This window comes from Bos indicus, chromosome 25 (assembly GCF_029378745.1).
Source record: "Bos indicus isolate NIAB-ARS_2022 breed Sahiwal x Tharparkar chromosome 25, NIAB-ARS_B.indTharparkar_mat_pri_1.0, whole genome shotgun sequence".
Lineage (NCBI taxonomy): Eukaryota > Metazoa > Chordata > Mammalia > Artiodactyla > Bovidae > Bos > Bos indicus.
In genome coordinates, this window is record NC_091784.1 from 41,779,578 (window position 1) to 41,802,615 (window position 23,038).

Here is a 23,038-nt window from a genome sequence, read left to right on the forward strand (position 1 = left end):
AGATTTCTTGCCTGCTCTTTTATCCCAGAGGGGAGCCTTTCCTGGTGTGTTGGAGTTTATTTAAGGAAATCCGAGTTTGCGCTCTCCGCTGCCCCGTGTGTCCTCTTTATACAATAGACCCCGTCTTCCTTTGTTTCTGGCCGGAGTTATCAGCTGTCTCATTATCATTCTGTCTCAGAATCCTAAACTGTATTAGTAACTTTACCTTCATTTCTCTGTAGAGCCTTTTCTCTGGAGTCTGTTAAGTGTTGAGAATGAGGAGAATTATATGGACAGTACAAGGAGAAAAAAAAAATGGTTCTCTTTCCTTTAAAAAATAATCATTCCCCTACCTTCCCCAAAGACGGCTTGTCCTTTCTAACCCCGAGGTCTTTCTTCACAATTACTCCGGTTTTTAGACACCGTCTTATTAGCAAAGAATATCCCCCAGAAGGAGGCCTTTTACCTCACCCTGGAAGGTGCCTGGTCCTACCGGGAAGGGCCCCGTAGGTGTGAGAATTCTCTGGTGGGTTTTGTGCAAGCCACCCGCCAGCTGAAGGCCCCTCAGGCTTCCCTGGAAGCTCAGTTGGTAAAGAATCCGCCTGCAGTGCAGGAGACCCCGGTCCGATCCCTGGGTCGGGAAGACCCACTGGAGAAGGGATCGGCTACCCACTCCAGTATTCTTGGGCTTCCCTGGTGGCTCAGCTGGTAGAGTCTACAAGGCGGGAGACCTGGGCTGGGAAGATAGGCCCACTCCAGTATTCTGGCCTGGAGAATTCCATGGACTGTGTAGTCCGTGGGGTCGCAGAGTCGGACTCGACTGAGCGACTTCCCCTTTCACTCGCCTGGCACTGCCACATTAACTTCGACCTTGGGTTCTTAGCAAACTGCAGACCGATGTGAAGACCACGAACTTGGAGGAGATGCGGATCGCCATGGAGACGTACTACGAGGAGGTGCGTGTCCCCTGCCCGGGGCAGGCGGTGGGCTCGGGTCGGAGCACGGTCAGTTGCCGAGCTGGGTGGTGGCCCTGCTGCTGTGTGGGACCCTCCCCTTCTAGTTTATCTTGACTGGAACACAAATCAGCAACTTAGTGCTAACTTCCTGCCACTGGGCCGACAGAGACTCAGTTTTTCAGAGGACAGTCTCCTTGGTGCTCGCTTTGTGTTAGCCGCCTTTTAACTTGGTGTTTGCAGATTCACCGTCTCCATGGTCTTCTCGCAAGCTCCGAGATGACAGGAAAGAGGTACGACCCTCTGTCTGTCTGTCTGTCTGGGAGCCCTGCTCTGCATGCTGTCTGTGTGTTCAGCGGCTGGCAGAGTAGGGGCGCTCCTTCCGTGGAGCGTGGACCCCGCCCTGGGTCTGGGGCTTCTAGCTGCCGCTCGAGCTTCAGGCTCTCGTGTGCCCTCCCTGGGGGGTCACGGATGCCCCCTCCCAGCTGCCGTCTCTGACCCCTGGCAGCGTGGTTGGTGCTCTGGGCTCCCGCTGGTGCTCCTACCTCACAGCTTCCAGCTTAGAAGCAGGAAACACTCTTTCTCAAAGCAGATCTTCCTTTTAGGAAGACATTTAGGACCGAGTACAGGATCGTCTTGCCAAATACCTTTACTGGGAGAGACGGGGCGTTTCCTCAGCACGTACATCTTCCCCTGTCCTGTCCCCAGATGATGTCAGGCTCTCAGCAGGTCAGGGAAGGAGGGGTCCCTTGTCACAAATTCAGTCATGTCACCGGCCTCCGCCGTGAATTACTGACAGTTACTCATCATCTGGGCTTCCCAGGCGGCTCAGCGGTAAAGAACCCGCCTGCCAATGCAGGAGATGTGAGTTCGATCCCTGGGTCGGGAGGACCCCTGGAGAAGGGAATGGCCACCCACTCCAGTGTTCTTGCCTGGAGAACCCCATGGACAGAGAAGCCTGGTGGGCTACAGTCCACGGGGTCGCAGAGTCAGAAGCGACTGAGCGACTAAACAACAGCAACAACAGTTAAGCCTTCACAGTTGCCAGCACGCTCTTCCCTTTTTCCTTCCCCCAGTAGCTTAAAGTGGGGGCGGGAGAGGGGCCAGAGGACTTGCAGGTGGCATCCATGGTGGGCAGCGTTGTGTTCTGTAACGGGCCCTCCGTGTGAACGGGCCCTCCGTGTGAACGGGCGAGTGATGGCCCGCCACCCCCGGGGAAGCACGGGCTCCATCCTGACACCCTCTGGTCAGCTTTCCCATCACCCGGCCAGCGCACAGCCCGCCTCCCCGTGTTTCTGTCTAAAGGCGCCTCACTTGGTGCCCATTGTTAGCTCATGAGCCCTGAGCCCTCCACCCACCTTGGCTTGAGCCTGAGCAAAGCCCCAACACACGCAGTCCCCCCGGAGCCACGTCTCAGCTCCTCCCGATGACGAACTCCGCTGCAGGGGGCTGGGGAAAGTGGTGAAGTCAGCCCAGAAACGGGAAAGACCACGTGGTCCACCCTGCTGAGAGCAGATATGAGAGCAGACGCGGGCAGTGCCTGTCCCGCCGCCGGGAGCGGGCTCCCCGAGACTCAGAGCCTCCTCCCCTCTGCCCTGGGTGGCCACGGGGATACCACAAGGCACCGCAGGCGTCGATCCGGCGCTCACAGAGAAGATTTAGCGAGCAGACAACTTGGCAGATGAGGAGTCTGTAACCAACCAGCGTTGACCGCACTTTAGACTTTGCAGAGAAGGAGGCGCGATCAGAACAGCCGTCCGAGGACAGGACTGATGGAGCAGGAGGGGCGGGACCCCTCCACGGCTCTTCTGGTGATGCTGCTCCGTCTGTCGCTGACGACTGGACGCAGTCCCGTGTAGGCAGGCGTGCCCATGAGAAGAGTGAACCCCTGTCCAGGGTGACAGTCCGCTGGTCTGGGAATCGCAGTCAGCCTTCCCCGTGAACCGCACACCTTCATGCTCAGCACACCCTGAGCGCCCAGGCCGCCGTGTGCCTGCCCCTCCCCTGGGATGTGTGTTAGGCCAGCTCAGGACCTGAACCTTACCCGCTGGGTCTTGTTGCTCCTAGGCCTCCAGTGGAGAAGAAAATAGGCCTTAAAAGGCAGAAGAAAATGAGCAGTGCCCTGCTGAGCTTGTCCCGGAGCGTCCAGGAGCTCACGGAGGAGAACCAGAGCCTGAAGGAGGACCTGGACCGCATGCTCAGCAACTCCCCCACCGCCTCCAAGATCAAGGGTACCTGCCCAGGCCCCCGGGGGCGGAGGACATGCGAGGGGACCTGTTCTTCCTCGGCCACCCCGCTGGGCAGCGCTGCCCCGCGCAACCAGCCTGCCGTGGGCCGAGCATGGTCCTGGACCCCGGGTAGAGCCGTGGAGGCCTGTGCGGGAGGGGGAGGCTGCCCCGTGTCACCAGCCTGCCCTGGGCTGAGCACAGTCCTGGGCCCCCCGTGCCGGGTAGGGGAGTCTGCCCCACGTCACCAGCCCGCCGTGGGCCAAGCACGGTCCTGGGCCCCGGGCAGAGCCGTGGAGGCCTGTGCAGCGGGGGGAGGCTGCCCTGTGTCACCAGCCTGCCGTGGGCAGGGCATGGTCCTGGGCCCCGGGCAGAGCCGTGGAGGCCCGTGCAGTAGGGGGAGGCTGCTCCGTGTCACCAGCCTGCCCTGGGCTGAGCACGGTCCTGGGCCCCCCGTGCCGGGTGGGGGAGGCTGCCCCGTGTCACCAGCCTGCTGTGGGCCGAGCACGGTCCTGGGCCCCAGGCAGAGCCGTGGAGGCCCGTGCAGTGGGGGGAGGCTGCCCCGTGTCACCAGCCTGCCATGGGTCAAGCACGGTCCTGGGCCCCGGGCAGAGCTGTGGGGGTGCGTGCAGGTGGGAGAGGCTGACCTGCTGAAATAGCACTGGGAAGGGGCAGATAGGGGGTCAGCCATGCCCACAGCCAGGAGGGGCACTCTGGGCAGCGGGCACAGAGCCCCAAGTGGGCCTGGCACTGTGAGGCAGCCAGCGGGCCCAGCCCCTGGAAGCGGGGGCCGGTGGAGGACGGGGCCTTGAAGGCCACTCAGAGGGCAGCGGGTTTGTGCGGAGAGGAGAGGAGCCCCGCTCCTGTGCTGCATGGAGGCCACGCAGGAAAGGGGGCCGCGAGGACAGCACCCTGCAGGGTCCTCTGGGGCTGCTGGTGGCCTGGCCCGGGGCTCCGCGGTGGCGGGAGGCAGCGTGAGGTCTGGCTACAGCCGGTGCGGGCAGAGGGGGGCCACAGGGGAGGCTGCGGCTGTGCTCGAGGACCCAACGGGGGTCAGGCACACGGGTGACGTCAGGGCGGGGCCCCGGAGGGAGACTTGGACCTGGGACTTACCAGGTCAGGGGACAGATGCCCAGCCCGTGAGCAGGGGTGGGGGGTGACCGTGGAGCCTCTGGGCGGGTAGTGGACACCAAGCACCCACAGATCCGGGTGGAGTGGGCGCTGGAGGAGTCCCGCTGGGTCTGGGAGGACGAGGGCCGGGGTGGGCTTGGGATCAGCCGCAGGGCTCGCTGGTGAGCCGGAGCAGGGCTGTCCTGGCAGGCGGGGCAGTCAGGAGAGGTCGCACGAGGAGCTGAAAGGAGCAGTGGTCACCGCAGAGCCGTGCCGGCACCACAGGGTCCTGGGCTGGGGGCCGTCCCTGGAGGGGAGCCGTCTGGCCGTGCCCCAGACAGGAGGTCCCGGCCGAAGGGATCCGTCCGATGGCTGTGGAGGTGTGTCCCTCACACCCTGTTGTCCCAGCAGGCTACACAGACTGGAGCAAGCCCCGGCTGGTTCGGCGGATCGCAGAGCTGGAAAAGGTGAGTGGTGGGCCCCTACGTGCCCTTCCCTCCCCAACCCTGCCGATGCAAGAGGGGCAGGTCCCAGGAAGTGGGCAGAAGGAGCCTTGCTCCCGGGACATAAGGGGGGCCGTCTGTGCCCAGGGACAGCTACGCATGGGATGAGTTGGCCAGAGGAGACTCTTAGGGTCTAGGTAGGACGCCTGGCCGTGTCAAGTCTGCTCTTGTGTCACAGACGGCAAGGCGTGGTCACACAGCACGCCACAGCACTTCCAGCTTTGGAGGTAACCGTCGGGGATGCGTAGGACCCCGAGCCTTTCAGAGAGCCAGCCTGACGGGCACCCGGGGGCTCTGTGCCGCCAGTCACTTACCAGGCGGGTTTTCTCACCGCTTGTGTAGTATCTGAGTTCACAGAAAACTGCGCATCTGCACTTTACCAACCAGGAAGTTAACAGGTCCTCGCGTCCCCCACGTGAATTTGCGAATCTGATTCTGTTGAGGTTGGTCAGACGTGTCTACACTGTTCCAGTATTGGTAAAACACAGAGTCAGAGCTCTCAGTTGTTGGAGCAGAGTCAGCCTAGAGGGGAACAGTAAAAATAACAATCGAACCTGTTTACGAAGGCAGGAGACAGAGTTTCTGTAAACTGCGGGTAATTTAAGAACGAAACCCGTCAGGAGCGCAAGGCGCCTGAAGGCAGTCCAGGAGCCAGTGGGCAGCGTTTTTCCACGTGGGGTGATGCTGACATCGGTGGGAGAGGGTGCTGGGAACCTTCAGGCTTGGAGCGGGCCTGTCTGTCCGGTTGACAGCCTGGGACAGAACATTGCAGACATCCTGGGGCCAGCAGGCCAGCGAGCACAGAGAGGGGCAGACTGGGCTCACCTTCTCCAGCTGCTGCAGCGCCCGCCCCAAGCCGGCTGGGCCTCCCTACCCTGGAGGGGGAGAGTGACGGGGTTGGGGCCCACTCCCTGCCATCGCCCCCAGGACTCTGCGGAGCTACCCTCTCCCCGGGCAGGGTCCCAGGCTTCTTGGGTCACACACAGAGGTTTCCCCACCCCCCTCGCTGGGTGGAGGTTCCCTCTGATTGCTGTCCCTTTTCTAGGAAAGTAAAATCAGAAATAACATCTAACAGATGCCTGTGTCGCCTCCAGAAACTCAGTTCGATGGAAAGCCCCAAGCCCCAGGCTTCAGAGGCGGCGAGGTCGACCTCCCTGACCCCCTCGGCGTCCAGCCCCACGTTGCACCTGCAGGAGAACGAGCGTCTGCACGGAGCGGTGAAGAGCCTGAAGGGCGAGCGCAGCGCCCTGCACACCCAGCTGCAGGAGAGAGAGTAGGTGGCCCGCTCCAGGGCGAGGGGGGCGGGGAGGGCACGCCCGCTGATGCGTGCCGTCGCTGCAGCGGAGCTGCCCGTGGGTCTGGGGAGGCACAGGGCACAGCGGCTGTCACACAAGCCTCTGTACATGGTTATTAATCTTCTGAGGGTTTACCCGTGAGGCGAGGGCAGCTTCGGTGATACAAGGAGGCACTCACTGGCCTATTTCGTTATCAAATGCGTGGGGAGTGCCATGGAAATCTTACACGAAATTCCAGAGGGCTTTCCAAATTCTTTCTTAGAGAAGAACTTACTTTCATTGGTCTGTGTAAAATGTCGGCCCTCCATTAGAGCTCACACACAGGGGTTTAAAGATTCCGTGCTCTGCTCACGATCTCTAATCTGTGCATCAGAAAAGGCCCTGGTGGTGAAGAGCACAGAGTCGTCAGGGCGACTATGAGCATGTGGACAGCAGAGCCTTGAGGTCTGGTTTATTTCCTCTCTGCTCTCTCGCCTCTGGCTCTGTAGCCCACAGAAGACACGCCTGTCTCCTGTTCACCTGTGGCTTCTCCAGCTGCAGTTCGGAAATGCTGTTTCTCAGGCCTTGCTGCTCAGAGCGTGGCCTGGGGGCCAGCAGCCTCAGCGTCACACAGGACCTCTTAGAGGTAGAGACCCTCGGGCCCCGCCCAGCCGGGCCCTGCCCACGTCTCCTGAACCCGGCCTTGTCTTCTGAGACCCCCCTCCCCGATTCTGTGCACGTTTAGGTCTGTGGTTCACAGCAGAAGGCAAGTCATTTCACCTCCAGTGGAAGTCTAACAGTGCATCCATGTGCTGGGTTTATAAACATTAGGAGTCATTTTGCTTGTGGCTCAGCTGGTAAAGAATCTGCCTGCAATGCGGGAGATCTGGGTTCGATCCCTGGGTTGGGAAGATCCCCTGGAGAAGGGAACAGCTACCCACTCCAGTACTCTGGCCTGGAGAATTCTATGGACCTTGTAATCCACGGGGTCGCAAAGAGTCCGACACGACTGAGCGACTTTCACTTCCACTTTCTTTGGCACACTGAAGAGCATCTCTGATGATCTAAGCCACCGCGTGACGTGATAACAGTTTCTACTCATTGAGCCTTTACGACGTGACTCATGGATGCATCTCATTCATGTGAGGTCACCACCTCAGTGAGCAGTGGAACATTTTAAAGCCACGTTCTTGGCCACGTGTCACCTGTGGGGCACGGGAGAGCTTGGGGGGAGATGCCGGGGGACCCCCGTCCCCGGCTCAGGCTGCACCCCCCACTGCCAGCCCCAGGAGCTCTTATCTGAGTGCAGGTCGATCACCGAACAGTGTGACCCTGGCTAATGCCTGTGCCTGGGCTGGTGACGCCCGCGACAGCGGGGCCTGCGCCTCACGCGGCCACCCTGCTCCTGGCCGCCACTGGCACAGGCAGGTGCTCGGTAAACGGCTGAGCGGACGAGGCGGCCCCGGGCTCCCAGTGTCACCCAGAAGGGCCTGTCGGCGCCCTCGTCTGCGCAGAAGCGAGGAGGCCGGACCTGCTGGTTTTTCTGAGAGCTCCCCCTGCTCCGATGACCCCGGCACTGTGAGCCTGTTTCAGTGACGCTGAAACGTCTCTGGTTCTTGTTCAGTTTGGAGGTGAAGCAGCTGCTGCAGACGAAGGCCGAGCTGGAGAAGGAGCTGGAAAGCATGAAGGAGGGAGAGAGGGAGAGAAGAGAGAGAGAGAAGGCGTTGAGGTGAGCGGGCGAGGATCAGGAAGCCACGTGGTGCCAGCCTGTCCCCACTTCCCTGCCTGCCCCCCACCGAGGCCCACCCCCGCCCTGGGCCCAGAGCGGCTCTCGTAAAGCTCCAGCCTGATCACACGGTGGCTCTCCTGACGTCTTTCATGGCTTTGCTGCTGCCTTCAGGGTGAACACCCGGCCTCCGGGGAGAGGCCCCTCACGGTCAGGCCGGTGTTGGCTCTTGGGCTTCACGGCCCCCCTCCTCCAGCATGTCTTCCTGGGCAGCCTCAGAACACGCCCGGATTCCACACCCTGGTCAGGATAAGACCCAGGAGACAAAACGTAGAAACAAGGCAAATGTCCATCAGATTTAAAAAGCTGAAGTACATCCTTAGAGAGGAGTGAGGCCCAACCCCTGCTGCAACATGGGCCAGCCTCAGAAACGTGATGCCGTGACAGAGGCAGGCGGAGACGCTCTCAGACCGTCTGATTCGGAAATACCCGGAGCAGGCAGATTCCTCGAGAAGACAGTGGATGGTGGTTGCTGTGGGGTGGGGGAGGGAGTGAGTGTCAGGTTAAAGGGCTCCTTTCTAGGGCACGGAAGCGCCCTGGAATTGGGCAGTGATGACGCCTGCACAGCACTGTGAGTGAGAACCCACTTAACTGCACACTTCAAAAACGTGGGCTTGGGGTTCTGTGAATTTATCTCAATAACAAAGGCCCCAAAAGTAGATTAGAAATCCAAGCAGAAATATTTGGTGCTCAGAATAATTAGTAAGATATACATTACTGAAAGGAACAGAAAAATACTATTTTCAGAATAAACGTGACTAGACGTTGTCAGAAGCCTAGAATTAAAGTAAATCAGAATGGGCGGGTATGTGGTGAAGAACTGTTTTTACTTTACCTTTGAGATCTGTGGCCAGGACATGCGTTGTATCTCCCATTCCCGCTGTTTATTACCTAGTCATTGGTCACCTCAGTTCCTCCCGTGAGCGGCCGTGGGGTCCCCCGGGCCTACAGGGCTCGGTAGGCAGCCCCCTGCTGTCACTTCCAGACGCTGACACAGCGTCATGGCAGGTGAGGTGTCCTCCCCCTTCTCACCTTAGAGAGGAAGTTCAGACGCTGACCAGGAAGTTTCAGGAGCTGGAAGGAAGTAAGAAGGACGAGGAAGATGAGCCCGTGGCGGCGGCTCCCCAGGTAGGGCTATCTGTTTTCACCTCCTGCCGGTGCGGGGAGGTGGGGGAGCCCTAAGCTGACGCTCCGAGGTCCCACTGGTTCCCACACCCGTGGTTTCTCCGGAAGCCCTTGGTGACAGTCTCGTTTTACCATCACTGTCGGTTTCTGTGAGTGGTGCCATTGAGTCCTGGGCTTCTGGACTAACCGACGACGGTCAGTTCATCATACCACTTGTATCAGCTCGCCCCACGGACTTCTCCACTGAGAAGCACGTGTCTGCACAGAGCCTGCGGTCTTCCCGTGAGAAAGTCCAAATGTTTTTCTGTTTACAGAGAAGTTTCCCTGTAGATAATAAATGTGGACCCTAAAATAGTAGAAATAAGTGCGATTTTTATGGTCGTGATAGCAATTCTTGATTCTTTCCCCCTTAAAAACCAAGCTAGGGATCTCTTGCCTTTTATCTCAGAAGTCCCACCTACGTAATCCCGTACTGCACTGGAGGGAAGACCGTGACAGGACCCCCGCGAGGCGGACACTCGCGCACGGATGCCCAGGTGCACGAGCCCAGACAGGGCATCGCGGTCACCTGGGTGGCACCACGGGGCCTGCCGCCTCACGGGAGAGTGTTCCCCAGTCACAGGGCTCACGAGAGCCGGGCTTTACCGTGTACACCCGTGGGCCTCTGAGCACTGTGGACACAGTTTCCTCTAAATTAGAGAGTCTGGTCTGATAAGCGTCTCCGGTGTTCTCATATCCTGCCACCGCCTGCCCGAAGGCCATCTTCTCTGCCCCCCCGACCCCCTGGAGCTCATCCTTCTCACCTTGAATTCCCTGCAGACCCATGAAGAACCCAGCCAGCCTCCCAGCCCCACTGCCAGCCCCTCCCAGCCGGATGCTGAGCCGGACTGGAACCAGGGGGGCTCCTCCTGGCCCCCCTCCACCTGCTCAGAGGGGAGGAGAGACGAGGCCGCCAGGGTCCTGCAGCGCAGGTGGAAGGGGTACCAGCGGCAGGTGAGCGCCCCGCGGCCCTGCTCCACCCGCTGGCGGGAGGCAGGGTGTGAGCGTGGAGGGGCGGGAGGGAGGCGCGCTTGGAGGCGTGTGGGAGTTGGGGGTGCAGCAGCAGGTCTGGAGGCTCTGTCACCCTCCTGGTGGGCTCACGCAGTGACGGGCCGGGTCCCCGGCTCCCTGGAACGCTGGCTCCAGGCACATCCTCTCCCCCAAGTGTGTTCCTGCCCCTCCGCAGGGCTCCTGGGACCGCGTTTTGTTAGGGGCAGGGAGAGGCTGTTGGGGGTTGGGGGGAGGAGGCGGGCCGGGCCAGGGGGCTGTGGGCCCGCACTGGTGCCTGTGAGCTGGGGCAGCGCGGACCCGAGCCCTGGGGGGGACCCCCGCGTGGCCTGCAGAGAGGGCAGGGGCTCTCTGATGGTGGAGGGCCCTACGGGAGCCCTCCGGTTTATGAAACGCAGCTCAGTCCTCATTCCCCCAGCTGGACGAGCACAACCAGAGTTCTCTGCTTACCTGAACGTTGTAAAATCTTAGCTCCAGAAAGTAGGCAGTGGAGGTTTGTTATTGTAATTTCTTCTGGACTTATTACAGAAGTGTGCAAAACACAGCAAGTTGAAAGGATTCAGTGCATTCAGTGAGGTTCTGATTCTTGCCCACCACCTCGATTCAACAAGAGTTAACATTTAGTCATGATTATTTTCCACACGTGCTGTTTTTTTCTGGAATTGTTTGCAAGTAAGTTTTAGACATTATGAGGCCTCCGTGTGTATCTTCTCTGAATAAGGACATGCTGCAAACCACAGGACTGTGGCCACACTCAAGACGCTTGCCCCCGAGATTCTGATGCGTGTTCAGGCTCAGGAGCCAGGGACCCAGAGCCTGCACGGGTTAGGGTTAGGGTGAGCGTGTCCTCCACAGAGGGCACCCTGTGCTCGGACAGCTCCAGCTGGGGGCCTCCCTCGTCCGGAGCCTCAGACAGCCCCGTCACAGCGCGTCCCCACGAGTCACTTCACGGCAGACACCCCCACCAGGCCGAGTTTTCCGCAGTGATTTGCCGTCCTGACCGTGGCCACCCGCTTCGCCCTCGCTGCTGCAGGCGTGTCCGGCTCCCCCAGCTCCACCTGCTGCTCCCAGGGAGTCAGGGAGGCCGGCACCGTGGTGTGGGTGGGGGGAGGGTGGGCTCGAGAAACAGACACAGCACTGCAAAAAGCTCACCCTCGTGTTAACTCGCCACTTTTCTCTCTCTTTCAGAAAGAAAGGGCTCTTCTGGATGAAGTAAGCAAGTTTTATTTCACCAATTTCCAAAACACATGTTTTCACTTTGGTTCCACTGCCTGTGGGGGAGGGGGTCCCTGTCTTCACGAAATCAGGCTAGACCCCAACACTGAGTCGAAACACTTGAGTGCTGCTAGCGTGCAGTTGGTGCGTGGATGATTTCACACTTCCGTCTCACTCACAGCATCCCCTCAGCACACTCGTGCGGACCTCAGTTCTGCGTCCGCGAGCTGAGGGCCCTCGGAGCACGGACCGTAAGGCAGGCCAGTCCAGGCTGGAAGGTGGGTTCAGGGCACGCCCCCGGCGCCGTGGGGCCACCGGTCCCGCCTGCCCGGCCAGGGCGTCCCTACACGGGGCCTTGAGGAGGAGAGGCCTCGCCGGACCGGGAGGAGAGGAAGGGCACCCGGGCAGAGTTGTCACGAGCGGAGCCCGCTGGGAAGGGGAGAGCCAGGGTGCGCCCGGGACGCGGGCACCTAGGCTGCCGCTCTCCCGAGCCTCACAAGGGCTGCAGGCCCGTCCTCGGGCTCTGCTGTTGCTGACCGGGGCTAGAAGCGGGATCATGGAAATGACAGCACCGCTCCTGAAACCCGGCCCATTGATCCCAGAGCTTACAAAGCGTCCACGCAAGTTTCTAGAGAAAAGCGCTCAAGAGCAAGGTTAAAGGATAAATCATTCCTCTGCGATAGTGTGAGGTCACACTCTACCCTGCTCGACCACAAAGACACACACAGAATGAAGTGTGGGAAATGGAGTAACTACCTCGGTAGCAAACGCACCTGGTAATGGACTCACACTAGTGGTGAGACGGGAGAGCCTCTACCCGACGATTCGTTTGTATTCCAGGATTTGCTTTACCGTGGGGTCCAGCGTCTGGGCCGGTTCTCTGTGGAGGCCGGGCATGTTTCTGGCTGGGAGAGGTCCGGGGCGAGTGAGGAGCAGGAGCCTCAAGGGCAGGAGGAAGCGGGGCGCCTTCTCTGCTGACAGGACCCCTGCTGCGGGAGCCTCGCCTCTTCCAGGGAAACTGACCTCTGTCTGTCTCTCTTGCCAGGCAGCTACCGTGCTGCAGGCGGCTTTCCGGGGGCATCTAGCTCGGGCGAGGCTGTTGTCCAGGGCAGCTTGTGTCTCAGAACCCCCCAGGGTGCCGAGCCCTCCCACCCAGGTACCATCGGGGCTGCCCTCGGACCCGAGCCCTGTCTCTCTCTCCCCATCTCTTCTCACACTCCATCCACCGACAAGCGCTGGGACCTCCCTGGCGGTCCTGTGGTTAAGACACCACCTTCCAAAGCCGGGGGTGTGGGTTTAGTCCCTGGTCGGGGGGATAAGATCCCCCATGCCTGTGGCCAAAACACGGAAAACAGGAGCAATATTGTAAGGGATTCAATAAAGACTTTAAGATTGGTCCACATCCAAAAATCAAAGCAGGGCAAGTGCAGGCGTCTCCAGGCCCTGGCATCCTGCCCTGCCCTGGGTGTGCCCCTGGCCCCTGCCCCTGGGCACCTGGCAGGGTTAAGCTCAGGAGCTGAGTGGCGTGGAGGCGCTGGGACATGGAGTACCCTCTCCACTGCAGGGTCAAGACAGGCCTAAAGTGGGATAGGAGCACCCCCAACCCTGTGAACCACAAGACATAAATTTTAAGGATCTCTAGAGTCTTAAGAATTAACCTGAGTAACGAGAGGAACCACCTGAATCAGATTGCGCTGAGGGTCGAGGGTGACGGGCCTTACCGTGCGGGAGGGGGCAGGAGTCTCAGACGGTTCCCTCCCCCGCTCCCTGCGCCCCAGGACTCGCCCGAGCCCCGCATCCCGAGCCCTGCTGCCCAGGCCGAGGGAGACCCGTGGCAAGAGGAGGCCGTCACCATCATCCAGTCTGCCTTCCGGGCACACCTGGCACGGGCCAGGCACAGGTCGGTCCACCTGCAGGCCCCTGTGTCCAGACACCACTGGGCGGGAGCAGGCTGCCATCCAGGGAGGCACAGGGTGAGGGACCGGAGCGTGTTCCACCCGCCTCTCGCTGCTGGGGGCCCCAGGCTCCCGTCCTCAGAGGAGCCCTTCGTGGAACCGTTTCCTCTCGCTGGAAGCGTTAGAGTCCATGCGGCTCTGGGAGCCACTGGTTTGCAGACTGGCTGCGGCCTGTCCTGAGACCCTGTTCCTTCCTGGAGGAGATCGTGGCCTGAGCCGTGTTCAGGAAGACGGGGGTGTCGTCAGAGCTCCCCTCATCCACCCTCACTCTTGTCCACAGCTCCCTTCCCTCTGGACAGAGCCCCATAGCCCTCGACTCGGCCAAGTGGCGTTGACTGCGGGCCAGGGGCGGAGCTCGGGTCGGGGCCCAGGCCGGGAGGTGGGGGGCACGTCTGAGGCCCCTCACAGCCCCCATCTCAGGACCTGGGCCTGTCGGGTGCCGGCTGGCCGTGCTGGCCACGGCTCTGGGGCCCCAGCTGCCGGCCTGGGGCTGGCCTGCGTGAGGTCTGAGCCGGCAGGTGTCTCTCTCCCCAGCGACCCCGGTCCCGGGGCCAGTACTGCTGCGGTTCCCGACAGGCCGGCCCAGCCACCCCCCAGGGCCCCCTGCTCTCCACCCTGCCCTGTGGCCGGTCCCGGTAAGTGCATTTCATTTGGGTTTCACACGGGGGTGGCTGGCCTTCTGAGGTGGACACCGAAAGAGCTGCCAGCCTCCCGGGAGCCGGGCCATGTAGTCGCGTCAGGGCGCTGGGCCCGGAGCTGGGTCCAGGGTCGGTGACCACCAGCCGCACGGTCCGAGCTTTGTGGCTTTGACTTTTATTCTCAGCTCTAACCACAGTGAGGTGGTTTCCCTCCTTTGGGCCAGTGTTTTTCCTGTTTGTTGCTTTTAAGCAAAACTGTATTTCCTTTTCTGCCTGCTTAAGACCTGCCAACCGTCAGCGCAGAAACCCCTGGAGCGGTGGGGCGGCCGCCCGAGGAGAGGCCTGCCCCCGCTCTGCCCCGCTCTGCACTCAGGCCCTCGCGGCCGGGCCCTCCTGTGTGAGACAGAGCACGGGGCGAGACCACTTGCCCGTCGATTTTGGCCCGAAAGCTGATCCCGACTGTCCTCCAAGCCCTTCCCTCCTGTAACTGGGAAGGCTCCGTCTGTACTTGCTTGGACGTGAGGCCAGAGATGGGCAGAGGCAGTGTTTGGGGGCAGAGCGGTCACTAGACCAAAAGCGCGGTCCTCTGCCTGGCTCAGGAGCGAGGCCTGCAGGCAGGAACCTCCCGAGATGGGCTTTCAGGGCTGAGCCCTGAGGTCGTGAAGAGGGACTCGCGGAAAGGGGGTCGCGGGAAGGGAAGGGCGCTTCCCATCAAGGAAAAGCTACAAAAGGAGCGGCATTTCTGACCAAGACGGGTGGGAAGACGTGTGGTGTGACCACGAGTCTGTGCAGATGACAGCCTCTGTCTGCGTGCCATCGCAGGGCAGGGAGACAGCGAGGGGAGCAGCAGGGAGACCGCCAAGGGGCCAGCTCCAGAGGACGGAGCGCCGAGGCCGCCACCCTGCTCCGGTGAGTGTGGGATCCCGTGGCCAAGTCCCCTGCCCTCCAGGCTCATCTGACCTGGAAGTCAGTTCAGTTCAGTTCAGTCGCTCAGTCGTGTCCAACTCTTTGCGACCCCATGGACTGCAGCACGCAGGCCTCCCTGTCCATCACCAACTCCGGAATTTACTCAAACTCAGGTCCATCAGGTTGGTGATGCCATCCAGCCATCTCATCCTCTGTCCTCCCCTTCTCCTCCCGCCCTCAATCTTTCCCAGCATCAGTCTTTTCCAGTGAGTCAGTTCTGCAAATCAGGTGGCCAAAGGATTGGAGTTTCAGCTTCAGCATTAATCTTTCCAATGAACACCCAGGACTGATCTCCTTTAGGATGGACTGGTTGGATCTCCTTGCAGTCCAAGGGACTCTCAAGGGTCTTCTCCAACACCACAGTTCAAAAGCATCAATTCTTCAGCGCTCAGCTTTCTTTATGGTCCAACTCTCACATCCATACGTGACTACTGGAAAAACCATAGCTTTGACTAGATGGACCTTTGTTGGCCAAGTAATGTCTCTGCTTTTTAATATGCTGTGTAGGTTGGTCATAGCTTTTCTTTCAAGAAACAAGCGTCTTTTAATTTCATGGCTGCAGTCACCATCTGCAGTGATTTTGGAGCCCAAAACAATTAAGTCTCTCACTGTTTCTATTGTTTCCCTATCTATTTGCCATGAAGTGATGGGACCAGATGCCATGATCTTAGTTTTCTGAATGTTGAGTTTTAAGCCAGCTTTTTCACTCTCCTCTTTCACTTTCATCAAGAGGCTCTTTAGCTCTTCTTCGCTTTCTGTCTTAAGGGTGATGTCATCTGCATATCTGAGGTTATTGATATTTCTCCCAGCAGTCTTGATTCTAGCTTGTGCTTTATCCAGCCTGGCATTTCACATGATGTCCTCTGAATATAAGTTAAATAAGCAGGGTGACAATATACAGCCTTGACGCACTCCTTTCCCGATTTAGAACCAGTCTGTTGTTCCATGTCTAGTTCTAACTGTTGCTTCTTGACCTGCATACAGATTCCTCAGGAGGCAGGTCAGGTGGTCTGGTATTCCCATCTCTTGAAGAATTTTCCACAGTTTGTTGTGATCCACACAGTCAAAGGCTTTGATGTAGTCAATGAAGCAGAAGTAGATGTTTCCTGGAACTCTCTTGCTTTTTTGATGATCCAACAGGTGTTGGGAATTTGATCTCTGGTTCCTCTGCCTTTTCTAAATCCAGCTTGAACATCTGGAAGTTCACCGTTCACGTACTGTTGAAGCCTGGCTTGGAGAATCTACAGCCTTCTAGAGCTAACACCCAAAAAAGATGTCCTTTTCATTATAGGGGACTGGAATGCAAAAGTAGGAAGTCAAGAGATACTGGAGTAACAGGCAAATTTGGCCTTGGAGTACAGAATGAAGCAGGGCAAAGACTAATAGAGTTTTGCCAAGAGAACGCACTGGTCACAGCAAACACCCTCTTCCAACAACACAAGAGAAGACTCTATACATGGACATCACCAGATGGGCAACACCGAAATCAGACTGATTATATTCTTTGCAGCCAAAGATGGAGAAGCTCTATACAGTCAGCAAAAACAAGACCGGGAGCTGACTGTGACTCAGATCATGAACTCCTTATTGCCAAATTCAGACTTAAATTGAAGAAAGTAGGGAAAACCACCAGACCATTCAGGTATGACCTAAATCAAATCCCTAAGTGACAAATAGATTCAAGGGATTACATCTGATAGACAGAGTGCCTGAAAAACTATAGACAGAGGTTCGAAGTTCGTGACATTGTACAGGAGGCAGTGATCAAGACCATCCCCGTGAAAAAGAAATGCAGAAAGGCAAAATGGTTGTCTGAGGAGGCCTTACGAATAGCTGAGAGAAGAACAGAAGCTAAAGGCAAAGGAGAGAAGGCACGATATACCCATTTGAAAGCAGAGTTCCAAAGGATGGCAGGGAGAGGCAAGAAAGCCGTCCTCACTGACCTGGAAGCCCCACGTTTGACGTCGCCCTCTGTCCGGCTCAGTCCCCCCCGGCTCTGTTAGAGCCGGGACAGCCACCTTGGACATTCCCTCCCAGACCTCACTCATCAAGCTCCCCACGCCGGCACGTTTTCCTCCAGAACCCAGTTTCACTCTGATGTCAGCAGACCCCACGCTGGGTGACCTTTAGAGGCTTCGATCAGGGCTGAAGTGTCTGTTTGTGCCGCCTTTTTCTCCTCTCCTTAAACGTGTGTCATTTTGAAACGGCCGCTGTCCCTCCTGCCTGATGGGCACCTTCGCAGGTCTCTGTCAGGCCTCCTATTCACACGAGGAAGCAGTCTCCATGAAAACTGGACAGTGAGTGCCTCTCTGATCTGATTGTGAGAGTATTTTTAAAGGAAAATAACTGAAGATAACCTCGAAAACTGATGTTTTTAATTTCAGAAGCTTCCACTTTAATCATTTTCTTGGAAGTTACAGAGAAAAAGCTGGCCCGTCACAGCATGTGCAGAGCGGCTGGGCCGTAATTTCCTCCCTTCTTTTATCTCAGATCGGGGATCGGCGCCTCTTTTATTCCACTCTGCGCAGCAGTGAGAGCAAGGTGCCCCGGCCCCTCCCTCGCTCCCTATCCAGGGGCCATGGAGGCTGGAGGTGGTCTGCAGGGTGGCCCGCAGGCAGTGCCCCAGCCTCGCCTCAGCTGGGGGATGGAGAGCGTAGTCGTGTGTGGGAAAAGGAGTGGATGGTCACAGTGGTCCCCAGATCTCCCGTCCAGTCCCGCCCCCTCCTCCTCAGGGCTCATGTCCTCCTGTGGACACTGGGGCCACCGGCCACCAGACCCCTGGACTCTGCCAGAAGGGCGACTCGTGGAGAATTCCCGCCACAGCCCCGTGTCCCCTCCCTTTCGTGGGTGCCTTGCCAACCTGCTGGTGCTGAGCGTGGGGGCGGGGCTGTGCAGCGGGCAGCGGGCCGGTCGTCCACCCCGGGGCCCCGAGCGTGGCCCTGACACCCCCCGTCTGTGTTTCAGCAGAGCCCCCCGTCTCGGTACTGCAGCCCATGGCACCCGCACCCGCGGAGGATGTGAACTCCGACGACTCCGACGAGATCGTCCTAGCACCGTCTCTGCCCACGAGGAAGAGCGCCTGCATGCCCTAGGCCCCGGGCTGGCCTGCATGCCGTGACGCCCGTCAGGGACGCCGGGCTCAGAGGACAGGCTAAAGGTTGGAGAGTAGTGTATGTTGTTAGGAAAAGAACGCTACCCGCTGGACACCTCGGCCTCCCCTGCCTCCTCTCTGACACCTCGGCCTCCCCTGCCTCCTCTCTGACACCTCGGCCTTCCCTGCCTCCTCTCTGACACCTCGGCCTTCCCTGCCTCTCCTCTGACACCTCGGCCTCCCCTGCCTCCTCTCTGACACCTCGGCCTCCCCTGCCTCCTCTCTGACACCTCGGCCTCCCCTGCCTCCTCTCTGACACCTCGGCCTCCCCTGCCTCCTCTCTGACACCTCGGCCTCCCCTGCCTCCTCTCTGACACCTCGGCCTTCCCTGCCTCTCCTCTGACGCCTCGGCCTTCCCTGCCTCCTCTCTGACACCTCGGCCTCCCCTGCCTCCTCTCTGACACCTCGGCCTTCCCTGCCTCTCCTCTGACGCCTCGGCCTTCCCTGCCTCCTCTCTGACACCTCGGCCTTCCCTGCCTCCTCTCTGACACCTCGGCCTCCCCTGCCTCTCCTCTGACACCTCGGCCTTCCCTGCCTCCTCTCTGACACCTCGGCCTCCCCTGCCTCTCCTCTGACACCTCGGCCTTCCCTGCCTCCTCTCTGACACCTCGGCCTCCCCTGCCTCTCCTCTGACACCTCGGCCTTCCCTGCCTCCTCTCTGACACCTCGGCCTTCCCTGCCTCTCCTCTGACACCTCGGCCTTCCCTGCCTCTCCTCTGACACCTCGGCCTCCCCTGCCTCCTCTCTGACACCTCGGCCTCCCCTGCCTCCTCTCTGACACCTCGGCCTTCCCTGCCTCTCCTCTGACGCCTCGGCCTTCCCTGCCTCCTCTCTGACACCTCGGCCTCCCCTGCCTCCTCTCTGACACCTCGGCCTTCCCTGCCTCTCCTCTGACACCTCGGCCTTCCCTGCCTCCTCTGACACCTCGGCCTTCCCTGCCTCTCCTCTGACACCTCGGCCTTCCCTGCCTCTCCTCTGACACCTCGGCCTCCCCTGCCTCCTCTCTGACACCTCGGCCTTCCCTGCCTCTCCTCTGACACCTCGGCCTTCCCTGCCTCCTCTCTGACACCTCGGCCTCCCCTGCCTCCTCTCTGACACCTCGGCCTTCCCTGCCTCCTCTCTGACACCTCGGCCTCCCCTGCCTCCTCTCTGACACCTCGGCCTTCCCTGCCTCTCCTCTGACACCTCGGCCTCCCCTGCCTCTCCTCTGACACCTCGGCCTTCCCTGCCTCCTCTCTGACACCTCGGCCTTCCCTGCCTCTCCTCTGACACCTCGGCCTCCCCTGCCTCCTCTCTGACACCTCGGCCTTCCCTGCCTCTCCTCTGACACCTCGGCCTTCCCTGCCTCCTCTCTGACACCTCGGCCTCCCCTGCCTCCCCTCTGACGCCTCGGCCTCCCCTGCCTCCTCTCCGTTTGCCCCTTTGCTTGTTTGCTGACGGGACCCAAGGTCTTTCCTTTACCTTTGGGAAGGGGTCGCCCTGTTCTGACCCCTGGCTGCCCCTCCCACGGTGGTCTTCAGAGCCCACAGACTTTCTCCCCGGACTAGAGGGCTGCAGGGAGCCCACAGAGACGGTCTGCATGGCCCCTTCGGGCCCCTGTGGCCGAGACATGGACGGCACCGTCGACGGCGCTCCATCACCCTCCGGACGGCTCTGCCAGCGGGTCAAGCTGGACGCACCTGCTGTGCCTTTTGGAAGAGCGAGTGAGCAGGAGACAGGCCTACAGTCAGGGAAGTCTCTCCATTCCTGAGACAGAACGCAGTTCCGGAGACGTCGGCAACATCAGGGCCCCCAGATGGCCCATGTGCCTCACCCCCCCACACACAGGCTCTTCTGCCACTTTCCCTTGGGGCACTGATCCCAGTCAGGGGTTGGGGGTAGGTTGGTCACTGAGTGGATTAAGCCTTAAAAAAATACCAAATTACAGTCACAGAAGCAGCATCAAGGCCGCTTCTACAGCACACAGCTGGTGCAGGGGGGTTGCTGTCCCCCAAGCCCAGCGGCAGGTGCTACAGACTCCGTGGGGCTGCCCCGCGCGCCCACCGCATGCAGACCCCAGCTCTGAGGGGCCGCAGCCTGGGGCGGGAGTGGACATGAGGGCCTTTTAGGAGCTCGGGTCTGCTTCCTGTCTGGGAGATCAGCCCTGGCTGACGGGGGGAGCCTAAGGGCGTCCAGGCCCCCAACACCCAGGGCTGCTGCCCAGCCTCTCCCGGGGCGGGCCGTGCAGCTCAGGGAGGGCTGACGGCACAAAGCCGGCTCTCAGCTGAGCCCAGGGGCCTGCCCACACCCTGGGTCTCGTCCCCGCCGACCCCCAGCCCCCCCACCTACAGCTCCTGGTGTTGAACCTCAGGGGCTCCAGCTCAGACGTGTCCTCCTCTCAGGAATCTCTTGGCCCTCCTCTTGGTGGTCAGAAGCTTCTGGCTCCAGCACCGACGAGGTGTGTGGCCCAAGGAGCCTGTGTGGTTCTGGCTCATGCGTGCGGCAACCTCCCAACCCAGCCCCGTCCACCCCAGGTCACTCGGGGGACCCCGGCCCCCTTTACCGCTTAGGTATTATTCATACCGTAGCTTGAGAAAACGCCGGCTGGGGACCGGGCTTGAGTTATTTTTTTCTTTATTTGGCCCTGAGCCGCCAAATCCACTGTTTTCCGTCTGTTTCCCCATTGGACTGATGGCTCATGCGGCTGGATTCCGGCTGACCTCTGCCCTGTTTCGTCCACTGGGTCCGCTGCTCCTCTTGGTGCCGGCTCAGCTGAGGCCCGTAGGAGGCACCCAGAGGTGGTGGGGGCAGTGCCCGTGGGCCTGCTCGTCCCCAGGGGTCCTGCTCCCCAGAACCCACTCAAAACCGGGTGTTTCAGCTTCAGTCCTACTTAGGAGCCCAAGGCTCTGGGCCCTGCAGCAGAGATCACCTTCAGGACACCACCACCACCGCCCCAGGGCCTGGAGACCAGGCCGTGTGCAGCAGGCTAGCCATCAGCAGAGCTGGGCGAAGTCAGCCCCCGAACCCGAGTTTTACAAGAAAATGGCCCTGAGGATTGTAAACGCGTAGATGGCCTGTGCTCCTTGCGTCCGGCAATGTTGATGTAGGAAAAGTGGAGTCTTGCAGCCAGCTCAGTGAACGGCTGACCGCAAGGCTGTGACCCTCTGACACTGTGTGGCTCCGTCCCCTGGGGAATGCCAGGTGCCCGCGGGCTTGCAGGGCCCGGGGCTCAGGCTGGGGTTCTAGGGCCTGAGCGGCACAGGAGCAGGGCCTGGGCTAGAGGGCCGCCTCCCGCGGTGCCCGCCTCCCGCGGTGCCTGCCTGCCTGGCGTTGCCCCACCAGGGCGCCCCGTAGAGGGACCAGAGCGCTGGTCCCAGCAGAAAGACCAAGTGCGTTAGGAAAGGGACAGCCACCAGCTCAGGTTGACCGGGGCCAGTGCTGCAGAGCTCTGCTTCATTCTTGAGAAGTAAATACCCTCTGGGAAAGCCACATTCACCCTCAAGGTCTGAATATTTAAAATCCGCCAGAACCCACCTAAGCCAGTTCAATCCCTGCTGTGGTTTGGGAAGCAGTGTTCGGTCTCAGAAGTTCTGAGGACCAGAGGGTGGGCGTACACAGCTTCTCTGGGTCGGCCGGCTGCTGCCCCAGGACTCGGGCATGGGGGGAGTGGGGGCTCCCCGAGCTCCCCGGGGTCTGTCAGCAGCTAATAGAGCCAGGCGAGCCTCCTTCAGGGCCAGAGGTCTCACTCGTCAGGGAGTCGCAGGGTGATGCCAGCACGCAGCCTCCGTGGGAGGGCGCCATCACTTGTCCCCGGTGACGGCCGTGTAGTTTCCCGACCTTACGCGTAACTTATCCGTGAACCTTTGGAAGGGATCAGGTTTCCCTCTGCGCGGTATCGGCTTTTGTAAATAAACGTTGTTTGGCGGGTCTTTGTCTGGACTGCCCCGCAGACCTGTGGCTTTTCATGCACGACCCTCGGGGGTGCAGTCACCGAGGCTCCTGGGCTTCCGTGCACGGCACAGGCTTGGGGGTGGGGGCCCCGCAGTCAGCTTCCTGCCGTGCAGCCTCTGCTGTCTCTTCGGATTTCTCCTCCTCGCTTGTGAGCGAGGGCATGAGCATCACAACGTGAAAATGAGGGGGGTTTCTCCCCCTCAGTCTTTAATTTTTGTTTTAGGAGCAGAGGAGGAATAACTTACTTAGGAATCACACAGATGCCAAGGACCCCTCAAAAAGCTGACTTCTAGAAAAATAACTTTTCCAACATTTTGTGGGAAAATCTCAGCACGAGGTGCACCTGTGTCTTGGCTTGCTCGCGGTGGCTTGCCGGGCCCTTGAACTTGTCTGAAGCCCTTCCAGGGCTGGCTGGTTGGCTCCAGCGCCAGCCCGAGCCAGTCACCCTGTGCCCTGTGGGCAAGCCGTTCATTTGGGAGACTTGGTGCTGTCAGAGGAGCGGGCTGGGCTTCAGGAGGCTCCAGCAGAGGAGAGCAGGGCTTGTCAGACCTCAGCCTGGCCACGAGCCTGCTGCACCCACTCTTGCGTGAGGCTGGGGTCCGGCAGCAGAGAGGCAGCCTCGAGGGGAGGTGGTGGGAGGAGAATGGAGTATGCCCCCCAACAGGAAGAGAGGCGGTACGCGGGTGTGAACCTGTGGACACACACGTATGCACACACACGGGACCCTCTCCTGACGCCTTCCAGCTCTTCACTTTCGAGGTGGCCCCAGTCTGGTCTGCCAAGGAGCACCTGAGCCTCGCTGGAGGCTGCGGGCCCCTGCCAGGATGATTTTAAATACAAGGTTCCTCAAAGTCACAGAGGAACAGAGAGAGGAGATGTCGGAACGCAAACCCCTGGTTTCTTTCAGCTGTCGTTGGGTCAGAGTGTGAATGTGGGGTGAGGAACCGGTCGCCAGCTCGTGGCCTCTGGCCAGTGCTGCCTGTCCTGCCTGGAGCCGCATTAGACGGTCCTGCCTGGGGCCCTGGGGGAACGTTTCCATGGTGCCGTGTCCTTTCTGAATAGGGAGACGGGGAGCCCCTGAGCTATTCGCTAATGAAGCCCAGAACAGCCCGGATTCAAAGCAGCGGGTCCAGTGTGTGCCAGGGCTCCCGGCTGCATCCAGGCGGCCTCCCGGCCCCTCC

The 23,038-nt window shown here is 60.0% G+C and overlaps 1 protein-coding gene across 23 annotated transcripts in view; it reads left to right on the top strand.

Annotated features, from left to right (window-relative positions):
• IQCE (IQ motif containing E) overlaps positions 1-21,855 on the top strand; it is a 41,326-nt gene extending 19,471 nt beyond the window's left edge. For 8 of the 23 annotated variants that reach the window (XR_011564153.1, XR_011564156.1, XR_011564150.1 and 5 more), the window contains 17 exons: positions 863-935; positions 1,176-1,225; positions 3,000-3,163; positions 4,679-4,734; positions 5,865-6,043; positions 7,669-7,773; positions 8,868-8,958; positions 9,775-9,948; positions 11,191-11,214; positions 11,399-11,495; positions 12,263-12,373; positions 12,996-13,117; positions 13,707-13,807; positions 14,633-14,719; positions 15,963-17,073; positions 17,267-17,317; positions 17,744-17,982. Coding sequence is in view for 13 of the 23 variants with exons in the window: in XM_070780296.1 (XP_070636397.1) it covers positions 863-935; positions 1,176-1,225; positions 3,000-3,163; positions 4,679-4,734; positions 5,865-6,043; positions 7,669-7,773; positions 8,868-8,958; positions 9,775-9,948; positions 11,191-11,214; positions 11,399-11,495; positions 12,263-12,373; positions 12,996-13,117; positions 13,707-13,807; positions 14,633-14,719; positions 17,267-17,317; positions 17,741-17,894 (1,639 nt within the window). In the remaining 10 variants the exon portion in view is untranslated. Of the gene's footprint in view, positions 1-862; positions 936-1,175; positions 1,226-2,999; positions 3,164-4,678; positions 4,735-5,864; positions 6,044-7,668; positions 7,774-8,867; positions 8,959-9,774; positions 9,949-11,190; positions 11,215-11,398; positions 11,496-12,057; positions 12,143-12,262; positions 12,374-12,995; positions 13,118-13,706; positions 13,808-14,632; positions 14,720-15,962; positions 17,074-17,266; positions 17,318-17,740 lie in introns of those variants that run through there. The other 15 variants (XM_070780296.1, XR_011564151.1, XR_002183684.2 and 12 more) reach the window with 15 other exon arrangements.
• Positions 21,856-23,038: the final 1,183 nt, after the last annotated feature.